Here is a 26,694-nt window from a genome sequence, read left to right as displayed (position 1 = left end):
CGAAGAGACGACGTAGAAGAGGAAGAGGGAGGGAAAGAGAAGGCGTGCATGTGTGTCTATGTCGAGTGAGAGAGAGACATACTGCTGGTTGCGCATCGGGATTTAGAAAATGTGTTTTTCCGATCCTCGAGAATGGAAACTTATTTTCTTCCACGGAGTTTCACTTCCTCGAGATTGAGTAAGAAGTTCGACAAGTTTTGCCCTGTGCTGTTTCGCGTATGTTCGAAAGAGGGAGAGGAGAAATCGTTGGAGAGAAAGAGTGAGAGAATCGTTTTCGCTACTAGAAATTCGAGAGCTACTCTTCTTTTTCTTTTTCTGTTCTTTTTAAAAAGAACGATGGTTCGTACAAAACGACTGACCGAGACAAGACGAATACAATTCGCTAGAACTTTTGCGAATCCATTACTTTTTCAAATCTTTCGAGTCGATTCTATTCCTTTTGATCGAAGTTTTCTCCAAGAGATCGCACGTTGAAAGCAACGACACGATCATTTCTTCGATACCTTTTTTTTTATGACTGATAATTCTATTTTTTAAGTCTTTAATTCGCTCGTTAACACTTTTAATTAATTTATCCAATGATCTCTGGCTGGTTCGATAATTCTAATTTGGAATATTTAAAGAAAGCAATATTTTTCTTTGTCTTTGTAGCTTCTCTCGATAAGCGAATATAAACTTTGTACCGATTTCTCAAGTATCTTCCATAGTTTAACTTTGATGCGTCTTTGCAACTGCTCTTTCTATTAGTTTCTTCGTTCGAGTAAATCGATTACAAGTATCATGGATTAATAAGTCCGTTAAATTCGTAACTCTCGAGTTGCTCTTCGATGTCAGAAGGATTACTTCCTCGAGGAATGGAATATTAACGAGTTGACTAGAGCTGACGTAGAATTTTCAATATAATTCGGTCGACGGTAAAACCTATGGTTTTACCTAAATATTATCGATTGTCTCAGATCACGAGATTTCATTTTCGATTTCGATAATTTTTTTGCGATATATATATATTTTTTTTACAAGCATTATTAGATTTCTTTTTCTTCGTTCCCTTGATTTATTTACCCTTAAATAAAGTCGAACGCGTCGACAATTTCCGGGTTTTGCTGGGTTGTATCGTCGATAAGAGCCACCCCATCGAGCTCCGTAGTTCACGTGTGTTTTCCGAAAGCACTTTTCGCCTTTGACCCCAATATTACTACTACCTTTTCTCTCTCTCTCTCTCTCTCTCTCTCTCTCTCTCTCTTTCTGTTCTAGCAGCTTAAAGGTTAAGTACCAAGGTAACGAGCCCCTGATAAATCGCTACGACAGATTCTTTGAGCTCTGCCATTTATCGATCTTCGGTAACACATCTATCTTTATATGTACATATAAGAGACAAGTTACAACAAAGTAAATATACGTACGAACTAATGAGAGAAGAGAACATAAAGCTCGACATCTCATTGTACTTTACTATAAAGTTATTGGAGCGTTATTTACGTCCCCTTGTTGCATTTTTCTCTCGTGATATCCTACGATATATCGAAGAAATATCTCTAAGCTAGAGTCATATAACCCAGAAACGTTGACAAACTTTGATTAAACTTCTTTCAACATTTTTATCGCGTTTTGAGGAAAGATTGCTTATTATATACTTTATATTTCTCCGGTTTTCAGTCTCCCTTCCTTTCTTCGTGACAATTCTTAATTGAAAATTTAAATTAGTAACCGTCTTATTCTTTCTTTTCTCATTTTTTTTTTTATCAAAGCCCTAAGCGATTCAAAGAAACGATCGCGTTCATCGTGCATGTCTGACATTCTGAAACTTATGAAATACGTAGGAGCATTATTTGTAGGCCAACCGTGGTAGAAGGGTGGATTCAAATTTAAACGTAGCGACTTTTTTCAAGTTTTTGTCTGCTATTTTTTCTTTTTGTATTTTTTCTTTTTTTTTCTTAAGACTGAAAGATAAAGAACGACGTACCTATGTCCATTATATGTACCTCGCCGAAATGACGTGAAGCATAAAGATGAAGAAAGCCAAAGGCGAGCTGCATTCCTGTAGTGAGCAACAGGGCGAGAAAGCCAGCTGCACATACCAACCACCCCCAGCCACCCTCCGGATAGAAATGCGCTCGCATACCAGCGACGTCTATGCCTGATAGAAAAAAAAAAGATTATCCTCTTAACGACGACGTCTCGTTAGATTCGATCTAATTAACTTTGAAATATTTTCATCGCGAATATCATAGAAATATTATTTGTCATTTCATTCTTCGATAAGTACGACGTATTGCCAAATAGTCTTATAGGACGAATTAAAATTAGTAAATAAAATCGAGTTTGATTTTCAAACGGTTCGTGATCTCGCATTCGAAATTAGTCTTCTCGGCTGTTAAATTAATCTCCGGAATCGCTTGGTACACGTTCTTAAACAAACATTATATTTGCATAAGCTCGAAGATTCGACGTTGTGCGTGAAATCAAATTATTCTATAGCGTTTTCGCTGCTAGGAAGAAAATAACGGATTACAAATATGACGTTGTTCTACCTGTACGTCGCAATGCGGGAACACAACGATGAAGAGTTCGTAAATCACCAAGGACCCAGTTTGCGTTCCCTGCCAAGCTTTCCTCCGTGTCGGTATATCGTATACGAGTGTCTGGAAAGGAGGAAACAAAAAAAAGAAGATGGATCAAATCGATCTTTCTTTCGAAGACTAAAAATCGATTACTTTGAATTATTTTCGATTATTTTCTTCCTCGAGATGACTATGGTAACTCGATAAAATCCTGAAATGAATTGAAAATTCCGCACAGACGTTCAACGTACATTGATATCTTCGTGACAACCACGCGCGCGTTATTTTCCACGTCTCGCATTATTCTGACGTACGTACGTTCGTTCGTAATTGGATCCAATTTAAATAAGAAATCGATAATTGGCATAATACGCATGAATGCTGCGAGTATCGGATGTTACGGGAAGGGTTAAAAGGAACGGGATCTTGGTCGTGTAAAAAGGAAAATTGTGTAGAAAGAGGAAAAAGAAACGGTACAGGGAGAAAGACTCGCGATTACGTTGAAGAAAGTGGTACATTAAAACGTTCACTTCTTAGGAAATACCAAAGTAGCTCGTATGTAAATTAAGCGCACGCTTGCGAATCGTCGTAGTTTCTTTTCAGGAGTTGTTGACGAGGAAGTAGAAAGAAGAAGAAGAAGAAGAAGAGGAAAAAGATGAGAGTAGTAGGGTATTAAAAAGAAGAAATTGGAAGGGTGGTGCATCTTCTTAAGGAGCTGTAGCGGGGTATCTTTCGGCTTCGTAACGTTGTATTTGCGTGCTCCGGACAGCTGAAGACGACGCGAGAAAAGGAAGAGAGAGAGAGAGAGAGAGAAAGATACAAAATAGAAAGAGAAAAAGGAGACGAGAGATGGAAAGAGATAGGTAACAGTTTGCACGAAACGATCGACTCTGGTAGAAAGATCGAAGGATCGTATTCCTTCGAATTATTTTCTCATGGTTTAGCAATAGTAGATATCTATGTATTCAAGGATATATTTATACATACGTATGATTCAGATAGGAAAAATGTATCTCTTCTCTAACAAAGTTTTCCCTCGAACATCCAACGTTTTCGACTTTTCTCTTTTCTCTCGATTGGTCCAAGTTATATCGCGATATTAACTGGCAGCACATCTAGCATTTTCGATATTGACAGTGCGACATCGAATTATCGATTTCCGATAAGTCCGAGAGAGAGAGAGAGAGAGAGAGAGAGAGGGATATTGTCGAGCATTTAACGTAAGAATTTCTATGGGGATTTATCGGTTATATTAAAAATCTTCTTCCTTCTGCTTTATTTTATATACGGCTATCTTAATGCGTTATTACTTGTAACGCTGTAATCGAATACCTTTCTCTCTACGTACGACGTACATACGTTGAGTTTGCGTGAGAAATATAGAGAGAGAGAAAGGAGAATATTTTTTAATGGAAAAGAAAGAAATGAGAGAAAGACTTAGGTCAAAGTGTTCATGAAAGGCAGATGACAGTGTACCGTGCAAGGGCAGAAAAGCGATGGCACTTTAAGTAAAAGGTAAAGAGAAAAGGGCTTTGGATGACTGTAAAGTGGAAAGTGAGATCGTACCGACTCGTCAAAATCTAGAATTTAAGTATAAAATGCAATGAAATTCCCTATCTGTCTTTCTTTCTCCTTCGTATCTGCCCGGAATTTTCTTTTAATTTCATTCACGTTCCTTTCTTTGTTTCTTTTTATTTATTTTCTTTTTCCCTTTCTTTTCTTTTTGCTCATAATTATGACATCTATTTCATCATTTCAGATCCGGGTTCTGACCTCTTTTCTCTTCTTTCTTTCATTTTATCTCGTCCCTTTTCTTTTTCCTTTAAAAGTTTAATTGTTAGTTAGATTTGAATCGAATAATTACACGTGTTCCATCATAATCTCGAGGAAAGCGGCTTAAAAAATAATACGGAACAAATTTTCCCTCGTGAAAGAAGCGGAAAGAGATAAAGAGGATGATCTACTAGACCGAGAGAGAAAGAGTAGCGAGACGAAGGGAGAGAAAGGGCTGACAATGAGAGAGTCGGTGACGCGTCGTAGCAAAGGTGCAGAAAAACGGGTCAATGATTGTGAAATAGAGAAGTGGAAATATTTCACGTGCGGACTTGCGAACTTCAAAAAAAGTTTCTAGGCTCTTGTAGTTTTAGTTTGAAACAAAAAAAAAAGAAAAAAAAGAAAGAAAAGAATAGCTCAAAAAGTTTCGAAAAAGAAAAAAAATATAATGATTTTTAAAATCACCTGGGAACGTTTCGGGCTCTCGCCGCTAACCTAGTAATATAAAAAATAAATCGTGTTTGGGAAAATTGCCGGGAACAATTAAAATTGAAATATGGTATGAACGATTAATTAATCCGATCTTTATTAGGACGTGAAGTATGATGTTTTTAATGACTCTCTCTTTCTCCGTCTGTCTCTCTTTATCTCCATCTTTCTCTGGGCAATGATAAAAAGTAGTACCTTGTGCCAAGAGAAAGAGAGAAATATCGCTGAAAATGGAGTTTGCTATAAAAATCCTGACACTTCTGGATATGAAATTACCGTGGAAGGAATTACAAGGCCGCCATTAGGTAGCTCGCGAAAGTGTGCTGGGCATAAAAATTGCTGACGAGCTCGTTCCGAAAGGACTGGAGGAAACGATTAAATTGAATTTCACGGTTCTCTCGGTACGACAAAATATCTTTGAGAATGAATTGTGACCTTTCGATCGGACGACAGTTTTCCTTGATCTCTCTTATCGATACTTAAATATTATCGATTCAATTTCAAGAATGTCTCGTTAAATGATTCCGTTATCGAAACGCTGTCGAAACGAAGAAGATTCCTTCAAAAGTGTGTGCGCGCGCGTGCGTGTGTCCGCGTGTAATAGTTAAAGGACGTTTAAAAAAAATCTGTTATCGTTCGTACAACGACGAATAAAAAAACTAGATTGATATTTAATCATTACAGTAGAGAGTACACGCGCTACGTATAATTTATACTTTTCATACGAATTTTGCATGACGATAAGCAGCCTTTAAAGCGGTACGTCTGTTTTCCTTTTTCACGTATGTTATTTTACAAAGCGTTGCAATCTAAACTAGCACGAACGACCGTACCTTCATATTTCGCATATTACGCGATTTCTCGCGCCTTACTCTCTCTCTCTCTCTGTCTCTCTCATTTGGATTACACAAGTTTCACCATAAACTCGCGATAATAACGCCGTAACGTTTTCTACTCGCACGATGAACTTTGCCCTTTTGGAATAATATCGTGTTCCATTTCTCTCCGTCCCGTTTTCCTTCGGCCTTCCTTTTCTCTCCTTTTGTTAACGATTAAACGAAACTGCATCCGTCCTACTGTGGTAAACCTATCGATCGGAGTTTCATCAATTTTCCGTCCCGATCAAAGATTAAACTCTTTAGAACGCAACTAAGAGCATACTAAATTTCACCTCTCGAAAAGTTTCCTCTCTGCGATATAAAAGCTCGTAGAAAACTTGAGCAGATGGATGGGCTTCGATTTTCGTCCTTGTCGCGGTTGTATTCCATAGATTGTTGGGTCGGAGGGTGGATGGTAGGCAGTTAGCATACGACGTAGAAAAATGATAGTATAAAATGGAAGAAAAGCTTGCTCCCTTTACCAACGAGGAATACGTGCTCTCTTTTCGAGTTTTCTAAAGGTTCTGTCCTAACTCCTCCTCTCTCTCTCTCTCTCTTTCTCTTTCTACTTCGTATACTTCGCATATTATCCGATTTTCCGCGTCGTGCTTTCAGCTGAAATCCAACTACAACTTCTAACGTTAAGCCACGGTAATAATGTTCTTACGTTTTTCCAAGTGTACTCTAAAGAACTTTCAAATAATGTCAATCTTACTAGATTTCTTCCTTCTTCTTCTTCTTCTTTCTTCTTTCTTTCTTTCTTCTTTTCCTAAAACTCGTCAGCGGAAAGATTCTTTCTTCCTTATTAGAACGAACGTATGATATCAAACTAGCTATAATAATTTATCATAAAAGAGATCGTTTGAAAAGTATTTTCGACAGGGTGTTCATTACATCCTTCTATTAAAATTTTTAAAGTAGACTTCTTTTTTCAAGCAGTCTCTTGGAGCATAGCATCGATCCTTTGATTCCTTTTTTTCTTTTTGTTAGACGTTTTCATCTCGCTCCAATATATTAACGAGTTCGACGTTTTCAAAGAGTATAAAGAAGCGAGAGAGAAAGAGAGATCTCGCAAAAGAAAAAGAACGAATTATTGTTATAGGAAAGTAAACGTAATACTTAGACGTGTAATGGACGAAGAACAAATACGGAACGTGGTTTTAACGAAGATATCAGAGAACCAATTTCACTTGGCTTTTTACATATTCATATCGCAAGGGACGAACGTACCTACTACTACTGTTATATTTCGTAGACAAAGCGTTTTACAGGAGTTAACCGTTATACACACACACACACACACACATATATATATATATTTTCATAAAATGGCCGAAATTTATGCTAATTGAAAACTGAATGATAACTCACCGCCATGATAGGAACTCCGATGCGGCGTATAAGTTCCGTTCTGTTGTTGACCCTCCGTACAATGACTGGGCGTGTAATACTGCATAGGGTGATGCACATAATTGTTAGGAGTGTTCGATGCGTGAATGGGATGGCAGTGTATACATCTTTGCGGTGTCTCTTGTGGACACTAAAAAAAAAAAAACGAAACAATAGAAGAAAAACACCACAAATTTTTTTTGTCTCGAAATAGAATTTTTCTGGACGTAGGTAGGACCAAGCGTGTGTACGCACGTGTGTGCGGACGTACACACATCGGATATAAAATAAAACTAGCTTGACGATAATTAGAGCAGTGTATACCTATATCCAATACGAACGTGTCGTTTCTATAGCTTCGCAATCAGGCCTGTTACGGAAACGGATATCTCTATTGGCTATTGTATCCCATCGTAGAGACCCTATCGCACCTATATTCCACTGGTAATTCCCTTTATATCGACTATTTTCGAATCGACTTTGGGATACGTAGATCTCTCGATATCGTCATTCAAATTAATCAACGCAAAAAAAAAAAAGGAGAAAAGTCCGATAATCTCTGGCTCGACGCGAATGTTAACTTTACGACTTTATAAAAATAGACCGGATAGTTTGAGGTGTAAAGGAAAAAGGAGAGAAAAAAAGAAGAAAAAGAATAGATGGATAGTTGAAAGTAACTTTTTGATATCGGCGTGTCGAAGTGCTCGAAGAATCGTCGAACTATTACATTTAAAATTGCATGCTGTGGTTCACTGAACGAGAAAGAAAAAAGTTCGTCGTCTCCCTCTCTTTCTCTCGAGTCGAGGAGCATTTCATCGCAATTTAGCAAAACGTTATTCGACTCAAAGAGAAAAGGTTGGATGTGCATGGATGAAACAGGAAGAGTGAAATACAGAGAGAGAGAGAGAGAGAGAGAGAGAGAGACAGAGAGAGAGATACAGAGAGAAACATAGTCGTCTTGCGTCTTGTTACCTGCATGGAATGCTGGGAACGCAAGGATCGTATCGAGCCAGCTGGGTGAAGAGAAGGTACACTGCCCCCGAAACTCATCGCAGAGTTTCTGCATCCAGCAGTAGCACCGGGGGTGGACCAACCCCCTCTAACGCTCGCTGCCGTAGTCCACCCCATCCCGCTTCCACACTCGTCCACCAACATTTTCACGATAATGCGCACCACATTTTATTGCCACTGTACTACGTCTTCTTACGCTCCGATGCGCATTCTCAATAAGGAGAAGGATGAGTAAGATGAGAAGAAAGACGAATCGGAGAAGGAAGCTGCCGTGTTATCGAAGACGAAGAGGAAGACGAACAGGACGAAGACGGCACCTTCTTCCTTCTATTCTATCGTTCGCGTCGATATCGAGAAAAAAGAGCCGGCCATTTTTCGACCCATCCCTTCTCGACATATTTCCTTTTCTTCTTTCTTTATTTCCAACGATCTTTTTCTTCTTTTTCTTTTTCTTCTTCTTCTTCTTCTTCTTCTTTTTCTGCCGTCTGTAACCAGAAAGAACGTAGAAAATGAACGTACGATTTTTATCATATATTTCTTTTAATTCTATAAACGATTGCCTTTTACATAAAAAAAATAATACTCCTTTTGTATAAATAAAATTTGTATGCGATAATATAAAATTTGTTGCGAGAGAGAGAGAGAGAGAGAGAGGGAGAGAGGGATGTGGAAAAATTGAAGCACGGCAAAAAGTATCTCAGGATTATCTGGATTATTGCTCTCTTTATTTTGTTTTGTTAGTTAGTAAAGTACCGAGAGATACAGGGATTATGAACGATCAGTGGTGAACATGGTTTAATAAAAGGAGAAAAAAAATGTCATTCTCGTAACGCCATTCATGAATAAAACGCATGGACTTTAGCAATAGGATTTGCTGGGAGAATTTCCAACAGCGGATTCTCGCGTTTAAGCATTTCGATGTATAACGAGAGAAAGAGAGAAACGGGGGATATGTTATATGCGTATGTTTGCGCGCATCGCATCGATATTGACAAATTCGTAGGGCAACGAAGCGCAAGCATTTACATACATACGTTTTAAACAGTTAAATTTCATTTTCCCAGAGGCGCCAAAAATATATTCCAAATATTTCATTTTAATACCGTATCAAATGTGGAATATGTAACAAGTGCGAGAACGATTGGTATCATTTTTCTGACGGGATTCGTGCGTGCTTTATAAACACGAAATATCTATCGATATTATATGCGTTTTCTAATCGATCAGCGATCGCCACGTTTTTCTTCCCTTAAAAAAAAAAAAAAAATGATAATTTCTTGCGGATCGATCGAGAAAGGATCGGAGATCCAAGTAGACGGAGAAAAAAATTGAGAAGGAGAGAAACGAGACGAAAAGTCGTAACGAAGAATCGTATCCAATTAAATTATATCTTCCCCCTTTTCTACGTCATTGTCGCGAGTTCTCGTAGGAATAAAAATTGGCGGTGTAATTAGCCGTCTCTTTCTCTCGGGTTGCTAAAAAATACGTGTCTCGTAAAAAAAGAAAACATAGGAGAAAGAAGAAAAAAAGTGACGCTTATTAAAACCTTGCCTAGCAGAACTCCTTGCAATTACTAACATTCTCTCTCTCTCTCTCTCTTTCTCTCTCCCTCCCCTCATCCTTCCATTTCCCTTTCCCTTGGTTCGTGTCGTTGTCAGAAACCCTTCTAGGTAGTTCCTTCTCCGAGCGTATTCTGGCATCGGTATGCAGAAGTCGCGCCGCAGGCCTGTCGTAGGCGTTTTTGAAATATCTGTAATAATTCCGTGCATGCACGGTATGATAACGACGTCACGGCCGCGTCTACGTTAATTGGAATATCGCGTATGCTATGTCGACTCATTGTTGTGTACGTACGTCTCTTTCTCTCTCTCTTTCTCTCTCGCACACAAACGCACACTCTCTCGATCGTTAAAAGTATCGATTGTGCAAACAACTGCATCGAACGTGTATCGTCGTCGCCGTCATCGTCGTCGTCGTCGTCGTCGTCGTCGTTGCCTAGTAGTAGTAGCAGCAGCAGCAGCAACAGCAACAGCAGCAGTAGTAGTAGTAGTAGTAGTTGTCATCGATGCCGGTTTCGTCGATTTAATTAAAATCGTTACGAATTTAATTAATTTGCCTTTAGAGAACGCCACGAGCTCACGGCCGTACAAACGCTGTTGGTATTCGCTATATACGTCCTCGTTTTCATCTTTCTTTTCATATACTCTTCTCTCTTTCTCTCTCTCTCTCTCTTTCTTTCTTTTGCTCTCCTCGTTGGAGAAAACAGGATGGAAGAGAGAAGCTATTTCGATGCGTTTCTACTCGGTACATTCGTTATGCATCGATTCAATTTTTATTACGTTGCAACCGTGCGAGTTCAAGTTATCCTTCGTCGTCGTTCACGCCTTCGTTCTTCATGCAATATGTATTGCGAAAAGTAAATAATAGAAAATGGGAAGAGGTGTATGACAAACGATCGGAAAAATTCTCACTGCGATACTATGTATGTATCTATTTACGTTGTATCGGAAGAGAGAGAGAGAAAAAGAGAGTGGTTAAGCTTGTTGTTTGCTTCCCTTCCAAAATACGGAAACAAAGAGAGAGAGAGAGAGACAGAAAAATAAAAAAAATATATTTATCGAACGCGTGAATACGTGCGTAACCTATGTGTGACCTCCCACGTGTAAAATATAAACAAGCCAAAGTCAAATCGAAAAAGCAAACGCGACGCTCTCGGTCGTCCTATCTAAAACTTATGTAAACAGAAAAAAGTGGATAGAGATACAAAGAGAGAAGGGGAGAGAGGGGATAAAGGTGACTCGAGCATAATATTATATAGAAATTCAACCTCGCAGTCTCTTATTCGGCGTCCAACGGCCGATCTTACGACATTTCGCCAAGTACCGATAGCTGCTTCGTTTTTCGTGATATCAGCACATATTTAGTATTTATTGCATCGAGGAAAAAGTACAACTCTCGTGGGTTTGGACGAAATTTATTAGTAATTTGTTTTAATTAAATAGGATTTCACGATGTCCCTATTGGACTTTCTCTTCCTATCTATCCGTCTCCGTTTTGCTCTCAGTTTTCCTCGGACTTCGAAACGACGCGTCCTCGCTGTCCAAAACCGACGACCGAGTGAAATTATTTTTTACAAGCGAATTTGTCATCGATACGATAAAGCCTCGACAAATCGATGTCCGTCGAAATGACGTTACGAGAAGAAGATTCGTAAGTATTTTACGACGATTCTCTCTGACCGTGTTGTCGTCGTAATAATCGTTTATACGGCGTCGCTCAGTATTTACATTTAATAACGAACCACTCGATAAAACGGAGACTCGTTAAATAGCGATATTAACGTAAACGATGAGCAGCGCATTAAGGTTTTTAACGTTTACATTTATTCCCAAGGGTAGAAGGGAGGAGAAAGTCGACGCATGTACGCATGCTCCGCGCTAATGTTTTAGTACGCTCACCGCCAACGGAATTAGCTTATCGTGTAGCAGTCGTTAAACGAACGGTTAATGTACGTAAAATCCAATTAGCACTGGCCGTGGTTATATTCTCATATCAAGTTACAATCGCTAGTCAGACATTATGTTAACGACGCAACAGGTTCGAGCAAAAAGAGTGCGTGTAGGAGTATCGGTCGATAATCGAAACGAAAAGCAAAGAAAGGAGCAAGAGAGGGAGAGAGAGAGAGAGAGAGAGACAAAGGAAAAAAGGAAAGAACGAAAAAGATTTTTTTTCTTCAGATCGATTAACGATTACGATCGTACGTCTTGTTTAACCAAAGTCTTTACAGCCGAAAGGTAGTCCCTCTATTAGAACGGTCCTAGGGAGAGAAAGCTATAGGAAGTTTCGATCGGTTCGTCGTCCCTAGAGGTGGAGACAGAGGAGACGAGGGAAGAGGATGCTGCGGAATATAGAGAGGGGAGGAAGAGGTGGAGAGGAGGAGGTCGGCCAGCGTAATCCCGCTAGATTGAATCCACCCTCGAACTCTGGCCAGCCGGCTGCATGATGTTGCCGGATGATCGTGTAACCGTCGCTGGAAGGAACGACCGTATCATCCACCCTTGCCATCTCTATCTCCTTTCTCCAACTTCACCTTTTCCTCCTCCTCCTCCTCCTCCTCCTCCTGTCGTTTTTGCATGAAAACATTTCCGACAGGTTGCGTCTATCGAATTCTTGGCCGTTTTCGCATCGGTTTTGTAAATCCCTCGACCCGTCCTTCGATCGAGAGGAGGACCGTCCTCTCGTCTCGACAATGGCAACTTTTCATTCATTCATTCATTCATTCATTCATTATTTATCCTTTTTTCCACGCACTCGTGAGATCTTCTCTTCTCCTTTCTCTTCTTCCTCGCAAGTTCATGCATTCGAGAATTAACTTTATTCGACGACGTTTCCTTTGAAATATAGAACGAACTTATTGAATGCGTTGGAAAGTTGAAGCGATCGTTCGTTGCGCTTTATGCGAGAAAATGTGAGCGAGATATCGAAAAGGAACTTACGTTGGAAGAGAATTTTTCTTATCGATCGAGAAACGCCGGTAAGCTCTTAGGAAGAGCTCGCTTGCTTCTTGAAAAATAATTAAGTCCTTCGAGATCTTTCGCGTGCTTCGATTTTCTCGTATAAGTAATATACCATTCGTTTGTATCACGACGTACGTGTATATACCGAAAATAATCGATCGATCGTTCGATATCTTTGATATTATTTACGATCGAATCTACTTGAAAAAGGTGAATTTGAAAATGGAATTTTCTTCTTTGCCGAAAGACTCGAAGAGTACGACGATGAAAATGTAGGAAGATCGAAGAGTTATCCATTGTGAAAGAAAACACAGGAAATTCCTTTTTCTCGACGTTGGAACATCGAATTCCATCGGAAGTAAGAATCGCATTACGTTCAATCGCGATGGTATAAAAGTATTTTCTTATCTCAGACACAAAAGCCGGTTTTATGTCGGCGATTATTCTTTGCGTATCCTCGCTTATAACGTTTCCGATAAAAACGAGCGGAAAGGAAAAGACGGAAAATGAGTAGATAAGTACTCCCTATCGAATTACCGAGCTTCTTTTTATTTATAAAGAGTAAAATTGTTTTCGTGCTCGCCGAAGCGACAGACGGATCCAAATTTCTCCAACGATCTCTGAAAATCGATCGCTCCTTTTCGAGATCGTTTTAAGGCTCGCACGGTTTTACGTGCTCGAAGAAAAGATTAGTCCGAAACGTCTCGAAGGGGAGTAAGCGATTTTTCGAATCGTCCGAGAACTTTTGGCCCGTCGTTCGTTATACATTCGCTTTGATTTCTATCGTATTAAGCAAAAGTTTTTCTTGGAAATTTCGCTGCGTTCAGCTTTTTTTCCCTCGACGAACGAGATTACGCGAGAGTTTCTTTTGCTCTTTTTCTTTTCTCTTTTCTTTTTTTCTCTAGGTGCTAATGAAATTTCAGCTGAATCCAACGGTCCTTTCGATCGTAATCCAAGGGACGACACGTTTTCTCTCTCTCTCTCTAGTGTAATCAACTTAAAACAGTGTACTTCTAACTTCGAGGCATGTGCTCTGTAAACTTTCAACTTACAATGCTCTCTCTCCTGGGTGACACGTAAAACAATGGTCTCGAATTATATGATGTATTCGTTTGTATGAATTAGCGAAGACCGCTAAACTGTTGCAATTACCATGAACAATGGTGAGAAAAACGTGACTCGTGTCATTGAAAAGACACGTACGTATTAATTTTCTCGTAATAATTTTCCTCGTTTTCGAATAATTAGGGAAGTTGCCATGCTCGGCGTGTTTCGTTTAACAAAATTGATGACTATGATTTACATATTATTTCGTTCGATCTAAATCTCTCTCTTTCGTTATTATATACACGCATAGCTCTATTAAAATTCCACGTCATGAGTCGAAGTTCCGAGGGCATTGAAAAGAAATTTATCGGGTCGAGAAATATTTATGGAGGGTGAGTGCATCGAACGTTTATTGAATTTAACCGGGCCTTTTATCTACCCTTCTCGTATAACATGGAAGCCGGCTCGATATCCATTCTTTCTTTAAAATGTTCTAAATGATCACGCGTCTTATATTCTTTAATTAATTTTCTCGCATGAATTAAAATAATGTTCCTTTGCTAGTCAAAGCTATATAGCGTGCTTTGTAACTTGAGCTTTTTCAGTTTATCCGCAATGTTCCAGTGCATGATGGTACAAAGATAAACAATGTTAAACTTTATCATACGACTTAGCTCTCTCTCTCTCTCTCTCTCTTGTGTGTTCAACAGGATGCGTTTGTAAGTTAGCCCTCAAGCACCGAAAGCTCGGAACCGAGAACAAGAGAAAGAGAGAGAGAGAGAGAGAGAGGAGAGTGGTTCGAAATGTCAGAAACTAGAGCGTGCAAGCACTAGGACAGCACAAACAGTAGTTTATACCATAGCAACACACCATAAGACCGTACGAGACACAAGCCGTGGCTTTGTATGTAGGTGTATTATTGATTTCATTCTGCGTCCTTACACTCCTCCTACGACTCTCCACCGTCGAGCTTTCCTGTCGCCGTTAGCTGCTGACGCCAAGTTTCAAGCTGATGCTTTTCCTACGCTTCTTTTCCTAAAGCTTTATCTCTTCTCTAGCTAGCTACATACATAGATACATAGTACGTATGTACGTATATACGAGAGAACGAAAGAGCAACGTTCAACGCTATTATGCAGATGCGAAAGACGCGTCTCGACAAATGTGCGAGCTATCTCCGTCCTCAAACTTTCGACTTTAAGATGCGACTCGGCTATCAAAGAGGAAACTGTGTGATCGAATCGCATTAGATTTATTTTCTCACACGATGATGGATATCTTTATTTTTTTCTTTCTTTTTTTTTCTTTTTTCTTTTTTTTTTTTTTAGATGGCGAAACATCTTTATCTTTAGAGTCTAGCCTTTGAGAAAAAATTTGTTGTCTCGTACGGATTCTCGGAAAGATACTACGGTGACTGTGTAAGCGAGCAAAGTCATTCGAGATATTAAAAAATCGATCTATTTGTCGATATAAAAAGAAACAATTTTTAAATAACACGATATTAAAGTATCTCTAACAACGTGTTACTTAGACCATTCTCGTAATCACCGGCTTACATATTTTTTAATTCCTCCTGCTTTATTTCCTTTCTCTATCGTTCTCTCTCTTTCTCTCCATTTCTCCCTTCGTTATTTTTACACGTCGACGATGTTAAGCGGATCAATTAAGCGAAATGATCTCTCTCGATCTCTTTTGCTTCGCAGTTCTTCGATAGCCTTCGGATTGGAATCGTCGGTCGACGACGTTTTTATCTCGTCTTTTGAAATTAATTGCATCCAAGGTTGCTTTCAAAGCGAGAGATTCTTTCTTAGATATAAAATATAGGTACGTGCACGTACATTTATTTATACATTTTATATATATATATATTATAGCACATAAATGTGTACGTATATAACTAAGTACATAGTAGTTATATCAAAAGAAGAGGAAAAGCGCGGAGCGAAAAAAGTAGCGTCATTTTCCAGAAATGGAGTTTGCGATATCGAGGATCCCTCGATCGGTGCACTCGAAATCTCCGTTTTGTTTGGACAGCCAGCCTGGCTCGAAGCCGAGAGCTATTTCAAGCATGGTACAACGTTTGCGTCCATCTCTGTCTCCCTCTCTCTTTTTAATCGGTCTATAGGTATCTTGAAAAATTGATCAAATCGTGCCTGTAAGTTTTTATCCACGAGGATACGTACGTCCAAGAAGAGTAATACGTCACTGACAGCTTAGCGTCGCAATTGAAAGTATAGCTTTGATCCTTCGATCTTCTCGATCGAAAATGCTGCGTTCGTTTTTAGCTTTTTTAGTTTTCTTTCTTTCTTTCTTTCCTTCCTTCTTTCTTGTATTTCGATCGAGTAGATATATAACGAAAATCGGTAAACGCAGCTAGTTTGCCAGTCGAAGAAAAGTAAGAGGATTCTCTCCGTCCTTGTCTCTTTTCCTCTTTGGCGAGGAAGAAAGTGGTAGGTTGACGGATCTAAAAGAGAGGTAGACAGTGAGACATAAAGGCGACACTTTCGATTATCTTAGAAGTTTGCGAAGTAAACTTTACCTCCCGCTGCGATAATGGAAGGGCTTGGGACGACGATGTCGGTGTCAATTGTGCTCGAGCTTTTGCGGGATCCTAAGGTGACGTTGATTTTTCATACGTTTACAAATCTTCGATAATGGCATCTCCCATTTTGCGTTTTGATATCGTTTTTTGAAAATCGTTTAAGTAACTACGGAAAGGGCTGAAAGTGTTCCCGAGTCTTTCAAAATCAATTACTCTTTCCCCGAGCTTTTTTAAGCTAATATTTCTCTTTTTCGGATCGCAAAGAACTTCTTAGGGACACGTAGTTTCGCGCAATTTGTAAAACGTGAAAAAGAAAAAAAGGATTAGTTTACAAAATAAAAAGAAAAGGAAGAAAGATCTGACGAAAGAGTAATTGATTTTTTAAAGCATCTGAAAACTTTTCACTCGCCCTCTGTGAAAGATCTTTCAGCGATGTTTAGCTTAGCTGAAAATCATGAGACATATTCGAGGATTGGACAAATTTATGTCTACTTGTTAGAAACTCTTGGAATCTATATTTCCGAATCTATCAGATCTGTCTATCGTCGAGAAAAGTTTGAAGAGTGCCAGGTGCGATCGATCGATTCGAACATCGAAGAAAACTTTCACACCGAACGAACCTTTTACTCTCTTTCTCTTTCTCTTTCTCTTTTTGCTATCGATCTTTCTACTTTGTTTTTTTTTTTTTTCTTTTCGTCCAACGTTAATGTCTTCCTTCACCGATGGCAACCTTCCACCTGTGTTCCCGAAAAAAGTCACCGAGATTAGTAACGACTGAAACGAATTTCATCGGTTTTACGGTTTTCCTCGACCTTCGCGTTATCAAAAATTGATAAAAAAAAGATAATTCATTGATCTTGTAATCTCGTTGATCAAAGTTTCGTGAAAAGTACGATATACGTTTCGGCCGTGTCTAATCGATCGAAAATCGTGCCAAGTCAAAGGTAATCTTCGGACACGTAGACGACTCTTTACTATCAATTTTCTACTAGCATCTCTCTCTCTCCCTTCAACGTTTCCACCTATCCAGGCACCCTCAGGAAATTGAAAGAAACGGATCGTTAGAAAGAAAGCTTGAAATCGAAAGAGAGGGAAAGAGAGAAAAGCTCGAATTAACCTCGTCGTTCTTCTCTTCTAAGAGAAGTAGCACGCCTGTCGCATGGTAATTGCCCTTTTAACTTCTTTCTTCAATTTAGCGGATATTATTTTCGAACGGTCAGATTTATTTTCCATTCGTTTTGATCTTCGCGACGTCGGTTTTCAATAAGGACAATAAAAAAGGGGAGATAGATAATCATGTGATTTTTCGTCTAGTAAGAAAGAAGTTCAATGGAAACTTCTTTTACGTCTTCGATTCGGAGAAGAAAAAGTAGAGAGAAAAAGTAGGAAAAAAATTAGGAAAAGTCTCTCTCTCTCTCTCTCTCTCTCTAGAACGTACTTCTCGAGTCTATGAATGTGGCTAATTATAACACGAGAGAAGAGAGAGAGAGAAAGAGAGAGAGAGAGAGCGTTAAGGGTGTCTTTGGGATATAATTAACGATCAACTGTCTGGGTCTCTGATCCTAGCAGAGTACTCGCAGACTCGTCGACATAATTTTTCTACGTATCAAACAAAAAAATGTTCGTTTCGTTTGTTTATTTCATTTCTTCTTTACTTTATCTTTTCTATTTTTTTTTGTTTATGAAACAAACGCATTTACGGTTACATGTTTTCAAAGTGAAATCGTCGTACGATACATCCGACGATGAATTATTATCAAATACAAATAATTTGCTATGTCCTTTGCAAAAACGAAAATCAATAGGTACTAGCGGAGTTGAAACAATATTTTCTTTTAATTAGCATACCATCTCATCGATGCGGTCAACCGAGTATCGCGACCTATGAGGAGATTCACCTTGGTAGTAGTTTATCAGGTATTCGATAACTTATACGCAAACAAGATGTAGATCGAGACAGTGTCAACATTCAAAGTGGTCCCTCTTGTTAATTCCGTTCCTGTCCTCTCCTCCCCCCCTCTCTCCCTCTCTCTCTCTCTCTCTCTCTCTCTCTCTCTCTCTCTCTCTCTCTCTCTATCTTGATAGACCATACTAGATTACGAAGTATCGAATTTACGCAGTGTGAATGTGTTGCGTTTCACACAAGCTATTTCCATATCGATCGTGACTATCCTACTCAAATAAATATATGTACGTACGATTTTAGTATTCTTTATCTAAACGCTATATATATATATATAAAATATATATACAGGTAGTAGTTATTCCATTGATCAACCATTTGAAAACCAGTTATGTATCGTTATTTTTTACACGGCAATTAAAATTTGACGAACGTGGTATCCCGATATTAATTAAAATTTAATAGAAACGAGCCCGAAACCAATTATATTTGTATACGTTGTACAAAAAAATGAAAAGCTATTATATAAATGATATATATATATATTTCTGTTCGAACGAAAACGCTTTTGGGGATGTCTTTTTTTTCTTCGTTATATCCCATATCATGGAAGGTTTGATCTTCTAATAGTAGACGAAAGATACATGTTTTTGGTCCAGGACCAAACTCTTCTCGTTCTTCCTTTTTCTCTCTTTCGTGTTTCCTTTAATCATACCAGTTATCGTCAAAGTACTCGGTACAAAAGTATGTGGGCAAACATTGTCCAAATAGAAGCTTCTTCCGATTGCTTTTGCTCTTGGTTGATATTGCGGCTACGTGCTTTCAATAAATGAATCTCTACGTGCTACTGTTGCTACTGCTATTGCTGATGCTGCTGCTGCTGCTGCGGTTGTTGTTGCCTTCTTCTTCATGGTTACTCAAAGTGCCTACGCGAAACAGGATGAAAATGATGGCACCGGACGAAAAACTTGCCCAGTTTCAGTATAGAATGACTTCGATCTTCAATAGTACATATATATATATATATATATATATATATATATATATATATATATAAAACTGGCTACGAGAGTTTAATCCAGCAAGTGCATTTTCTCTGATTCGCTTTTGTAGCTCTATTTCTCTTCCTGTCTCCCTCTCTCACTTTCTCCCCTTCATTTTCTCTCTTTCTCTCTGTTCTCTCCTCCTTCTTACTTTGTTCTTCGACTGGAGCTACTTTGGGATGATGTAATGTAAGAACGAAGGTGGATGTTTTTACGCCCGAGGCACTTTCCTTGGCTTTTTCCCTCGAACGATTGTTTCGAATCGTTTTAAATTAGATTTTCTTCGAGAACTTGCTCGAACGAATGCAAGCGAGAATGCGAATTAAAAAGGTGTATAGAAAGTCAGAGAGAAAGAGATAGAGAGAGAGAGAGAGAAAAAGGGGTGGAAAACAAAGAAAAAAAGGGAAGGAAGGAAGTAATGAAGGTTTTCTAAAGTTTCCGTATAAATTTAGAATAGGCTCGAGTGGTCTAAGAGTAGTTGCGCGCGTCTGTGCGCGCGTTTGCGTTTGTCGGAGAGAGATCGAAATCATCTCGACCTAATTAAACTCAAAACCCTTTCTCCTACCAAAGAATACACAACAATAACAACAACAACAACAATCGAATCTTTCGATTCGATTTGATCGATAGTTCTTCTTTAATTTCACCAGGCGAGATAAAGGAAGCGATCTCTACTCTCTTAAAGGTAGAAGGTTTATCTCGTGGCTCGATTCTAAGAATTTATGTAGGCCAACGGCAACTTCCAAGAATAGGTCGTCGAACTGGACTTCTTCTTCTTCTTCTTCTCTTTCTTTTTTTTCTCTCTTTTTTTTTTTGTTTTTCAATACATCCAGCAGAGTTCAGACAATTTATACAGGTGACCGATAATCACATGTATATAAGTGTTTGTAACGAGCAGCTTCCTCCGAGATATTATATATTTGGGTCAATAGGTCGACCATCTTTCTCGCGAATCTTCAACGTATAAAAGATTTATGTATCGTTCTTGTTTCGCTATCGTCAAACGTTTACAATAAACAAACCGAATTGGATTTCATTTGCGTTCTCATTGAAATATAATATCTATGATTCGACGAGTGAAATTTATAAAATACTTAAAAAGAGATAAAAACAAATAAAATGCGATAGTCAATATTGTTTGTACGTCGTAATGGTACGGCGCATGTTACAAAGAGAATACCAGACAAAACAAGTTTGTTAGTAAACGAATGCAAAGTATAATATCCTCTATGCAGGTCTTTCTTTTTTTTTGCAGTTTTCGAAAACAATTCTAAAATATACAAAAAACGGAATGGCAGTTGCAATTCAGCGACGTGCCTGGGCATGTTTTTATTCTTTTATATATTTTTTTTTGTTTTTTGTTTGCACTCGTACGATTCATCGAGTAATTCATTCTCGTAGGTTACGATGAAACGTGAGTTGAAATTCAACGATCGGGAGATGAAAGAGAAGAACCGGATATGCGCATTATATCTACGACATTTTTTTAAGATTTTTACGAGTTTTTGTTTGGCAAGCTTTTTTTTATAAAACAAATATATTATACGCGGGAGTATCAGTCCGTGATATTTTTTTATGAGATCGAGAGTTTCGATAGAATTAATCGAAACAAAAGAATGGAACTTTGAAGCGAATGAAGCTTTGAATTTTCCAATTTGTTATTTGTTGGTTGAATAAATTGAGCTCGATCGAGAGAACGAGAGAATTCATTTCGTCGATATCATTTAACTCGATAAGTTTATTTATTAATTGGAAAAAAAAATGGACAAAATCTCGAAATGAGCTCGTTCGTCAAGCGAAATCGCAAGAGGAAATCGGAGATAACGTTATTCTACTTGACACCTGTTACTCTTCCTTTCGATCAGGAAAAGGGATATTCGTTTGGATGAACTTTCGATCCCCGTTCGATCGACTTCAGTCTCGATTCCTGACCATTCTAATAGTCGATGATTCACCGTCGGACACGTCCGTTCGTCCATTCGTCTACCTATTGAAATTTCCGCTGCTACTGCCGACAACGACGACGACGACGACGACGACGACGACGACGAGGATGAGGACGAGGACGAGGACGAGGACGAGGACGAGGACGAGGACAACGAGGACGACGACGACGTTGCCCGAATTCATGACCTAATTCGAAGAGAGGAATTTGCTCGAATGGTTCATATACACGTTTTAGACACCTCGACGAAATATCGAACGCTTTACGAACTTTCCAAACGTTGTAACTCTTGTTCGTCGAATGTTTGCAACTTCTCGATTATTCTAACGATTTGCGAAACGATCGAAAGTTTCGTCGGAATAAAGAATTTGAAAACGTTTGACATTACGTATAAAGGTACGTCAAGAACGTAAGGAATAGTTGAAATTTCAAAGGATCTAACAAAGTCGATACAAATTGAAGATCGAAGATATATCGAAAGAAATTGAAAGGAAAGGGAAAGAAAGAGAAGAGGTGGTTAAAGAAAGAAAGATCCTTCGTCGGTGAAAAGTCCGTAAAACTAATTGCATCGGATGCATCTTGTTCGAGGGTTGTGTAATGGCCTGTGGAGGGAAAAAACAACAGAGTGGAAGGTAAAAAGGGTTGGAGGAGTACGTATGAGGGTACCGAGAAGAGAACGGATGAGAGTGTCTATATAAGAGAACATGCCAGTCGTTTCTTTCTCTCTTTCTCTCTCTCTCTCTCTCTCTCTCTCTCTCTCTCTTTCTATAGACGACGGATGGTGGTCCAGACGGATGATGAGAGTCTCCTAAAAGTAATTTTTCTATCTCTCGGTACCGCATACACGCGCTCGTATCGTATCCATGTGCACGAAGACGAGGACTTTCGTGAAATTGCACTTTTCTGAATTCGCTTAAGATCAAAGAAAGAAAAACAAGAAAAGAAGAAAAACAAAAAAATTACAGCGAAACGAAAGGGTCGGCCGTTTGAGAAAAAGAGTCGTCACCTCTCGAATCGTCGTTTATTCGATCGCGTCGTACGTCGTACGAATAGCAAGCTTAAGTTTCGTTTTTTTATAGAATTTGCATATTCATCGGTGCTGTCAGATATAAATTCTATGCATATGCAATGTCTTTGTTTCTAACACGAATCTGAGAGAAAGAGACAGAGGGAGAAATAAAAATAGAGAAGCCGAATTATTTTCGAAGAAATGAGAAATATAATTCGCAAAATCACAATTTACAAAACGTTTTTCTTCCGTCGTTTTTTCGTCGAAATGTACTCTCCTCTCCTCAAAAACGAGAAAAGCAACGACACCGATGAGGACAAAAAATAGTATTACACGTGGTAAATCGTACTGTCGGATTTTGGACGATTTATCTCGTTTTTTGGAAAGCAGCTTTTGGTAGCGTGCTCTCTCGAAGCCAAACGAAGCCCTTCGGGACTACAGTTTGGATTACGGTTATTTTTTCTTCCTCTCTCTCTCTCTCTCTCTCTCTCTTGGTTCATACGTAGATACTCGATTAAACGTTCTAAACGCGCTTTACAAAAAGCTCGAAGCTGTGAGCAATTTTTGTAACGTAATAATCGTCGGCTTTGTATAATAATCGCGTATAGATTTTAATAGTCGATCGATGAACTCTCTTTAGTTTCGTTCCCACGTAGAAGTCGTTTGTACGTTTCTGAAGAATAAACTCACCGAATAAATCGAATTTCATCGGTCGAATGGTCGGGAAAGGAAAAGTTGCGAGGGACTTTTTCTCTCTCTCTCTTTTTGTCTCTCTTTCTACCTATCTATCTATCTCACTCTCTCGAAATTCAATTCGTCTTCTTCGTCCACATGCACGTACGTTCTGATTCGTCGCGATTATCCCCGATAGCCTCGGTTTCTGTGGTTTCGACATCGGTTCTGTCGTATTCCAGTTACATTTGCACTTCTGCCACTGAGCAAGTATAACGCGTGGCTCTCGATAAATTTCTGGTAAACATATTAATTGCATTTCACGTAATTATACTAGCGAGAGAGGAAGAGAGAGAGAAAGAGAAAATGACGTTTAACAGCTTCGTTACAAGTTCAGAGCTTGTTAAAGTGTCACGTAACAGCGCGAAGAAATCAATTAGTACGGTTTATCGAGCGTGTTTCAATATCGATATTGAATGATTCGATAATGGAAATATAAAAAAGTCATGTACATTCGATCGGATCACGAATTATTTCCAACGTTATCATACTTCGATGCAATGTAATACCTACTACTTCGTAATAGGATTAATTTTGTTTCGCGAACAGAAATTTTCTTGTTCGTTCGTATTTCAAATTTTTTACTTTTCTTTTCTTCTTTTTTTTTTGTCGTATCGTATCATCTGTACTAACATAATTTCTACGATCATAGCAAATCGTATTACCAATCGAATTGAGAGAGTGTCGTATAATTATATCGATGCAAGTAAAACTAATGCTAAGAAATATTATTTTACAGAGAGTTAGGGATATTTCGTGAGGATTATTAGAAACGTTTCCAAACGAAACGTTTACGACGGATCGTGTGAATCGAGAAACGCGAAACCATTTCTCTCGCTCTCTCTCTCTCTCTCTCTCTTTTCATCACGCGATCTCTCTCTTCAAAGAACGTATCACTCTGATACCGAGTCTGTCTGAACGAGGTTGATAATGATACGGAACGGACCACGGATTCGCTTCATTCGCGACTAATTGATGACATTACCGTTATCATTTTTAACATATTTTATCCGTTTGCGGTCTCACCGTAAATTCTCATCGCGTGATCGTTCCTTCTATATATACGTACATTCGCAATAAATAATCTCGACGTTTAAATCATTTGTTAATTCGTTTCACCAACTTGATTAAATAATGCCGTTTCGAAAGATATAATGGAAATTTTCTTTAATAAATGAAGCCGTTCGAAATTGCGACGATATAATGATCCAATCATTATTAATAAGACAATGATTGTTATCTCGATATTATCAAGAAAAGAAGCTCGTAGAAATTGCGATCGTTGTTGCGATCGATCTTTTTACTTACTACTCGTTGTAGTTATCGATATATTTAATACGTAGTTAAAAAGCGACGATCAATTTGCTACGACAAATTTTCTTGGCAAAAACCCTCGAGACGATTATCAAGAAGATTCATACGCATAAATTCAATCAACTCGAGCATCTCCCGTCTCCCATTATTCTTTCTCTCGTTGAAGGAACGAGTATAAAACGAGTATTTCTCTTTCCGTTGGCGGGGCATAACGGAGTTGGACACGCGAATATCGCGTCGTTGGACAAATTTTATCTAGTTCCCGACTCCTGCGGAGAAGCAAGCGAGAAAAAACTTGGTCGCGTAGAGGCAAAACATAATTTTTATATTTTTCCAAGTCCCATGAATTCTCGCCCGCGTGGATGGTGCTTTGGTAGGTAGGAAGGAAGAAGGAAGGAAGGAAGGAAACTTTCTAACGAAACAACGCCGTAAATAAGAATTTCATTTTCTTTTTGTTTCTTCTTCTCTTCTCTTTTGTTTTTCTCTTGTTTTTCTTTTCTTTTTTTTTCTTTTTTTTTTCTCTCTCTTAAACAACGTCTCGTAAAACGATCAGATCTCACGGCGTACGTTCTTTTTCTTCTCTTCGAGCGTATGTTTTAACGCAATTTATGTATATTCCAAAGAATATTCAGAAAGTTAACATTTGTTTGTACACGCTGTGTAAAATATTTGTTTTGTTCCTTCAATTAGTCGAAAATGTTTTCAAAGTTGTACGCTTTTATTATTCTAATGTTAAGGTCGTTGCTAAAAGAATAAGCGAGGCGTAACCTGAGACTCGTTTTGTTTTGATTTCTAGGTCACCGTTGATCGTTCTAAAGTACGTAGAGCCTCTTAAGAAATATGAGTCATTGTCAAAGTCAGTTCGACTGTAGTCGTCGTACGGTTCGCTGCTCTCCGTTATTTCTCGTATACCTTTATGCATTTTTGAGGAAAGTCATTTTTATTCTCTACGATTTATTCGCTTATATATAATATTTTATCTCCTTTCGGATTATTGATATACATATATACATATATATATATATGTACACGCGTATTGTTACATTTACGTTGAAATCTATATTTAGGAAATTACAAAGCACGCTACAGTCCGTAATCGCCATGACAAAATACAACTGGCAAACTCGGATGTACGTCGCACACGAATGCAAAGCTCCGCTCTCCTCTTCTTGGAAAGGGATAAAGACCGATAAATAATCCAGGACAGGTATTTGTACTCCCGCAAATCGTAGTACGTTACAGTCGACGTTTCTCTCGTTGGTAGGAAAAGGAAAGCAAGAAGTCGAGGAACCGTAGAGACGCGTACGCTGTTTATTGTAGCGCGAGTCGCTCGACGACGAAACGTTCTGCGAGAATAGCTCGACGAGAGACGAATCTATTTCTCTATCTCTCTTTATCCACTTTTATTTTCTTCCATTCCGCTTGGTTTCCTTCGTTACTCCTACCCTGGCTCGAAATCTTTTCGATATTCGCAAATATACATTTTTTTTAGCAAAAAGAAAAAAAACAAAAGTTGAAGCTAAAAAATCAATTTTAATATCCACAATATTTTTTCCACGTATGCAACGCAGAGTTGAGAAAACAAATATTTTAATCAAAAGAGAAGGAGAGGGAGAGAGATGTGGCAAAAAGTGTAGAAACCGATAAATGGTGATTCTATTAGATCAATCAAGCCCTTGAATAGATTCGTTTACGACAGTGAGACCGTTTCTATCGGCAAGTTTTACGCGGAAGAGCTCTGTAAAAAAAAAAGGGAGAAGAAGAAAAAAGAAAAGGATAAAAAAAACGAACGAGCCGATGTTGCTGAATACGATGTTTTTTCCACGTAAACTCTCGATCGGCGGATAAGCTTTAATCCACGATTCGAGTCTCTCCCTTTCTCTCTCTTTTTCTAATATATATTGCCATTGGAGATAGATCGAGCGTAAAGATCTAATCCGAGCGATAATGAGAATCAAAGTTCGATCTTTATCCTTCGGAAATATATGGACCGACTTTGGTACGATGTTATTGTTCACGAAACTTTGGATGAAAGGCCTCTTTCGTGCGAAACTCTTAACTCGAACTTTGACTATAATAATTAATAAATGTCCCAAGAAAATTAGCTCGCGAACGCGTTCGATAAATCGTCGCGATCGATTTTTCTCCTCCGTTTGTAAACTATCGAAAGAGAAAGGAGATACTCGTCGTTTCTGTTATATCGAGAAGAAATCGCTAGCGATTCTGTTCTCTCGCTTTCCATAATTGGTATATCTTGGCAGGATTTCAAGCGAAATCTTTGAGAGAACGTAATCGTATGCGTTAGTGTAAGAGTACCTGTAAGTACCATTTTACTCGTGTAGGGATTGCTACGATCTCTATTCTGGGCTGGATATATCGGTCTATTAACACGCTTGTAGTCGTTTGACAAATCGCTCAAGACCGATTCTCGCGTATTGGAATCTAAATTTTCCTATCAACTGCTATTATACGTGTAAATATTTAAATTCTTTCGCTAACGACGTCTTTACGAAAGGAAGAAGAGGCAGAAGAAGAAGAAGA

At 38.6% G+C, this 26,694-nt stretch overlaps 1 protein-coding gene and 1 long non-coding RNA gene across 6 annotated transcripts in view; one reads left to right on the top strand and one right to left on the bottom strand.

Annotated features, from left to right (window-relative positions):
* The window catches only part of LOC127071732 (monocarboxylate transporter 10-like), an 86,843-nt gene that overhangs the window by 27,163 nt on the left and 32,986 nt on the right, over window positions 1-26,694 (bottom strand). For 2 of the 3 annotated variants that reach the window (XM_051011321.1, XM_051011319.1), the window contains exons 2-5: window positions 8,063-8,586; window positions 7,073-7,241; window positions 2,532-2,642; window positions 1,964-2,137 (exon numbers count right to left, since the gene is read on the bottom strand). In XM_051011321.1, the coding sequence (XP_050867278.1) occupies window positions 1,964-2,137; window positions 2,532-2,642; window positions 7,073-7,241; window positions 8,063-8,245 (637 nt within the window). In that variant the 5' untranslated portion in view covers window positions 8,246-8,586. Of the gene's footprint in view, window positions 1-1,963; window positions 2,138-2,531; window positions 2,643-7,072; window positions 7,242-8,062; window positions 8,587-15,848; window positions 16,143-26,694 lie in introns of those variants that run through there. The other variant, XM_051011320.1, reaches the window with a different exon arrangement.
* The window catches only part of LOC127071759 (uncharacterized), a 79,056-nt gene that overhangs the window by 27,973 nt on the left and 24,389 nt on the right, over window positions 1-26,694 (top strand). The window lies entirely within an intron of this gene.

The sequence above is a fragment of the Vespula vulgaris genome, chromosome 23 (genome assembly GCF_905475345.1).
Source record: "Vespula vulgaris chromosome 23, iyVesVulg1.1, whole genome shotgun sequence".
Taxonomy (NCBI): Eukaryota; Metazoa; Arthropoda; class Insecta; order Hymenoptera; family Vespidae; genus Vespula; species Vespula vulgaris.
The sequence above is the reverse complement of the archived record's forward strand: the minus strand, read 5'-3'. Positions and strand labels throughout refer to the sequence as shown.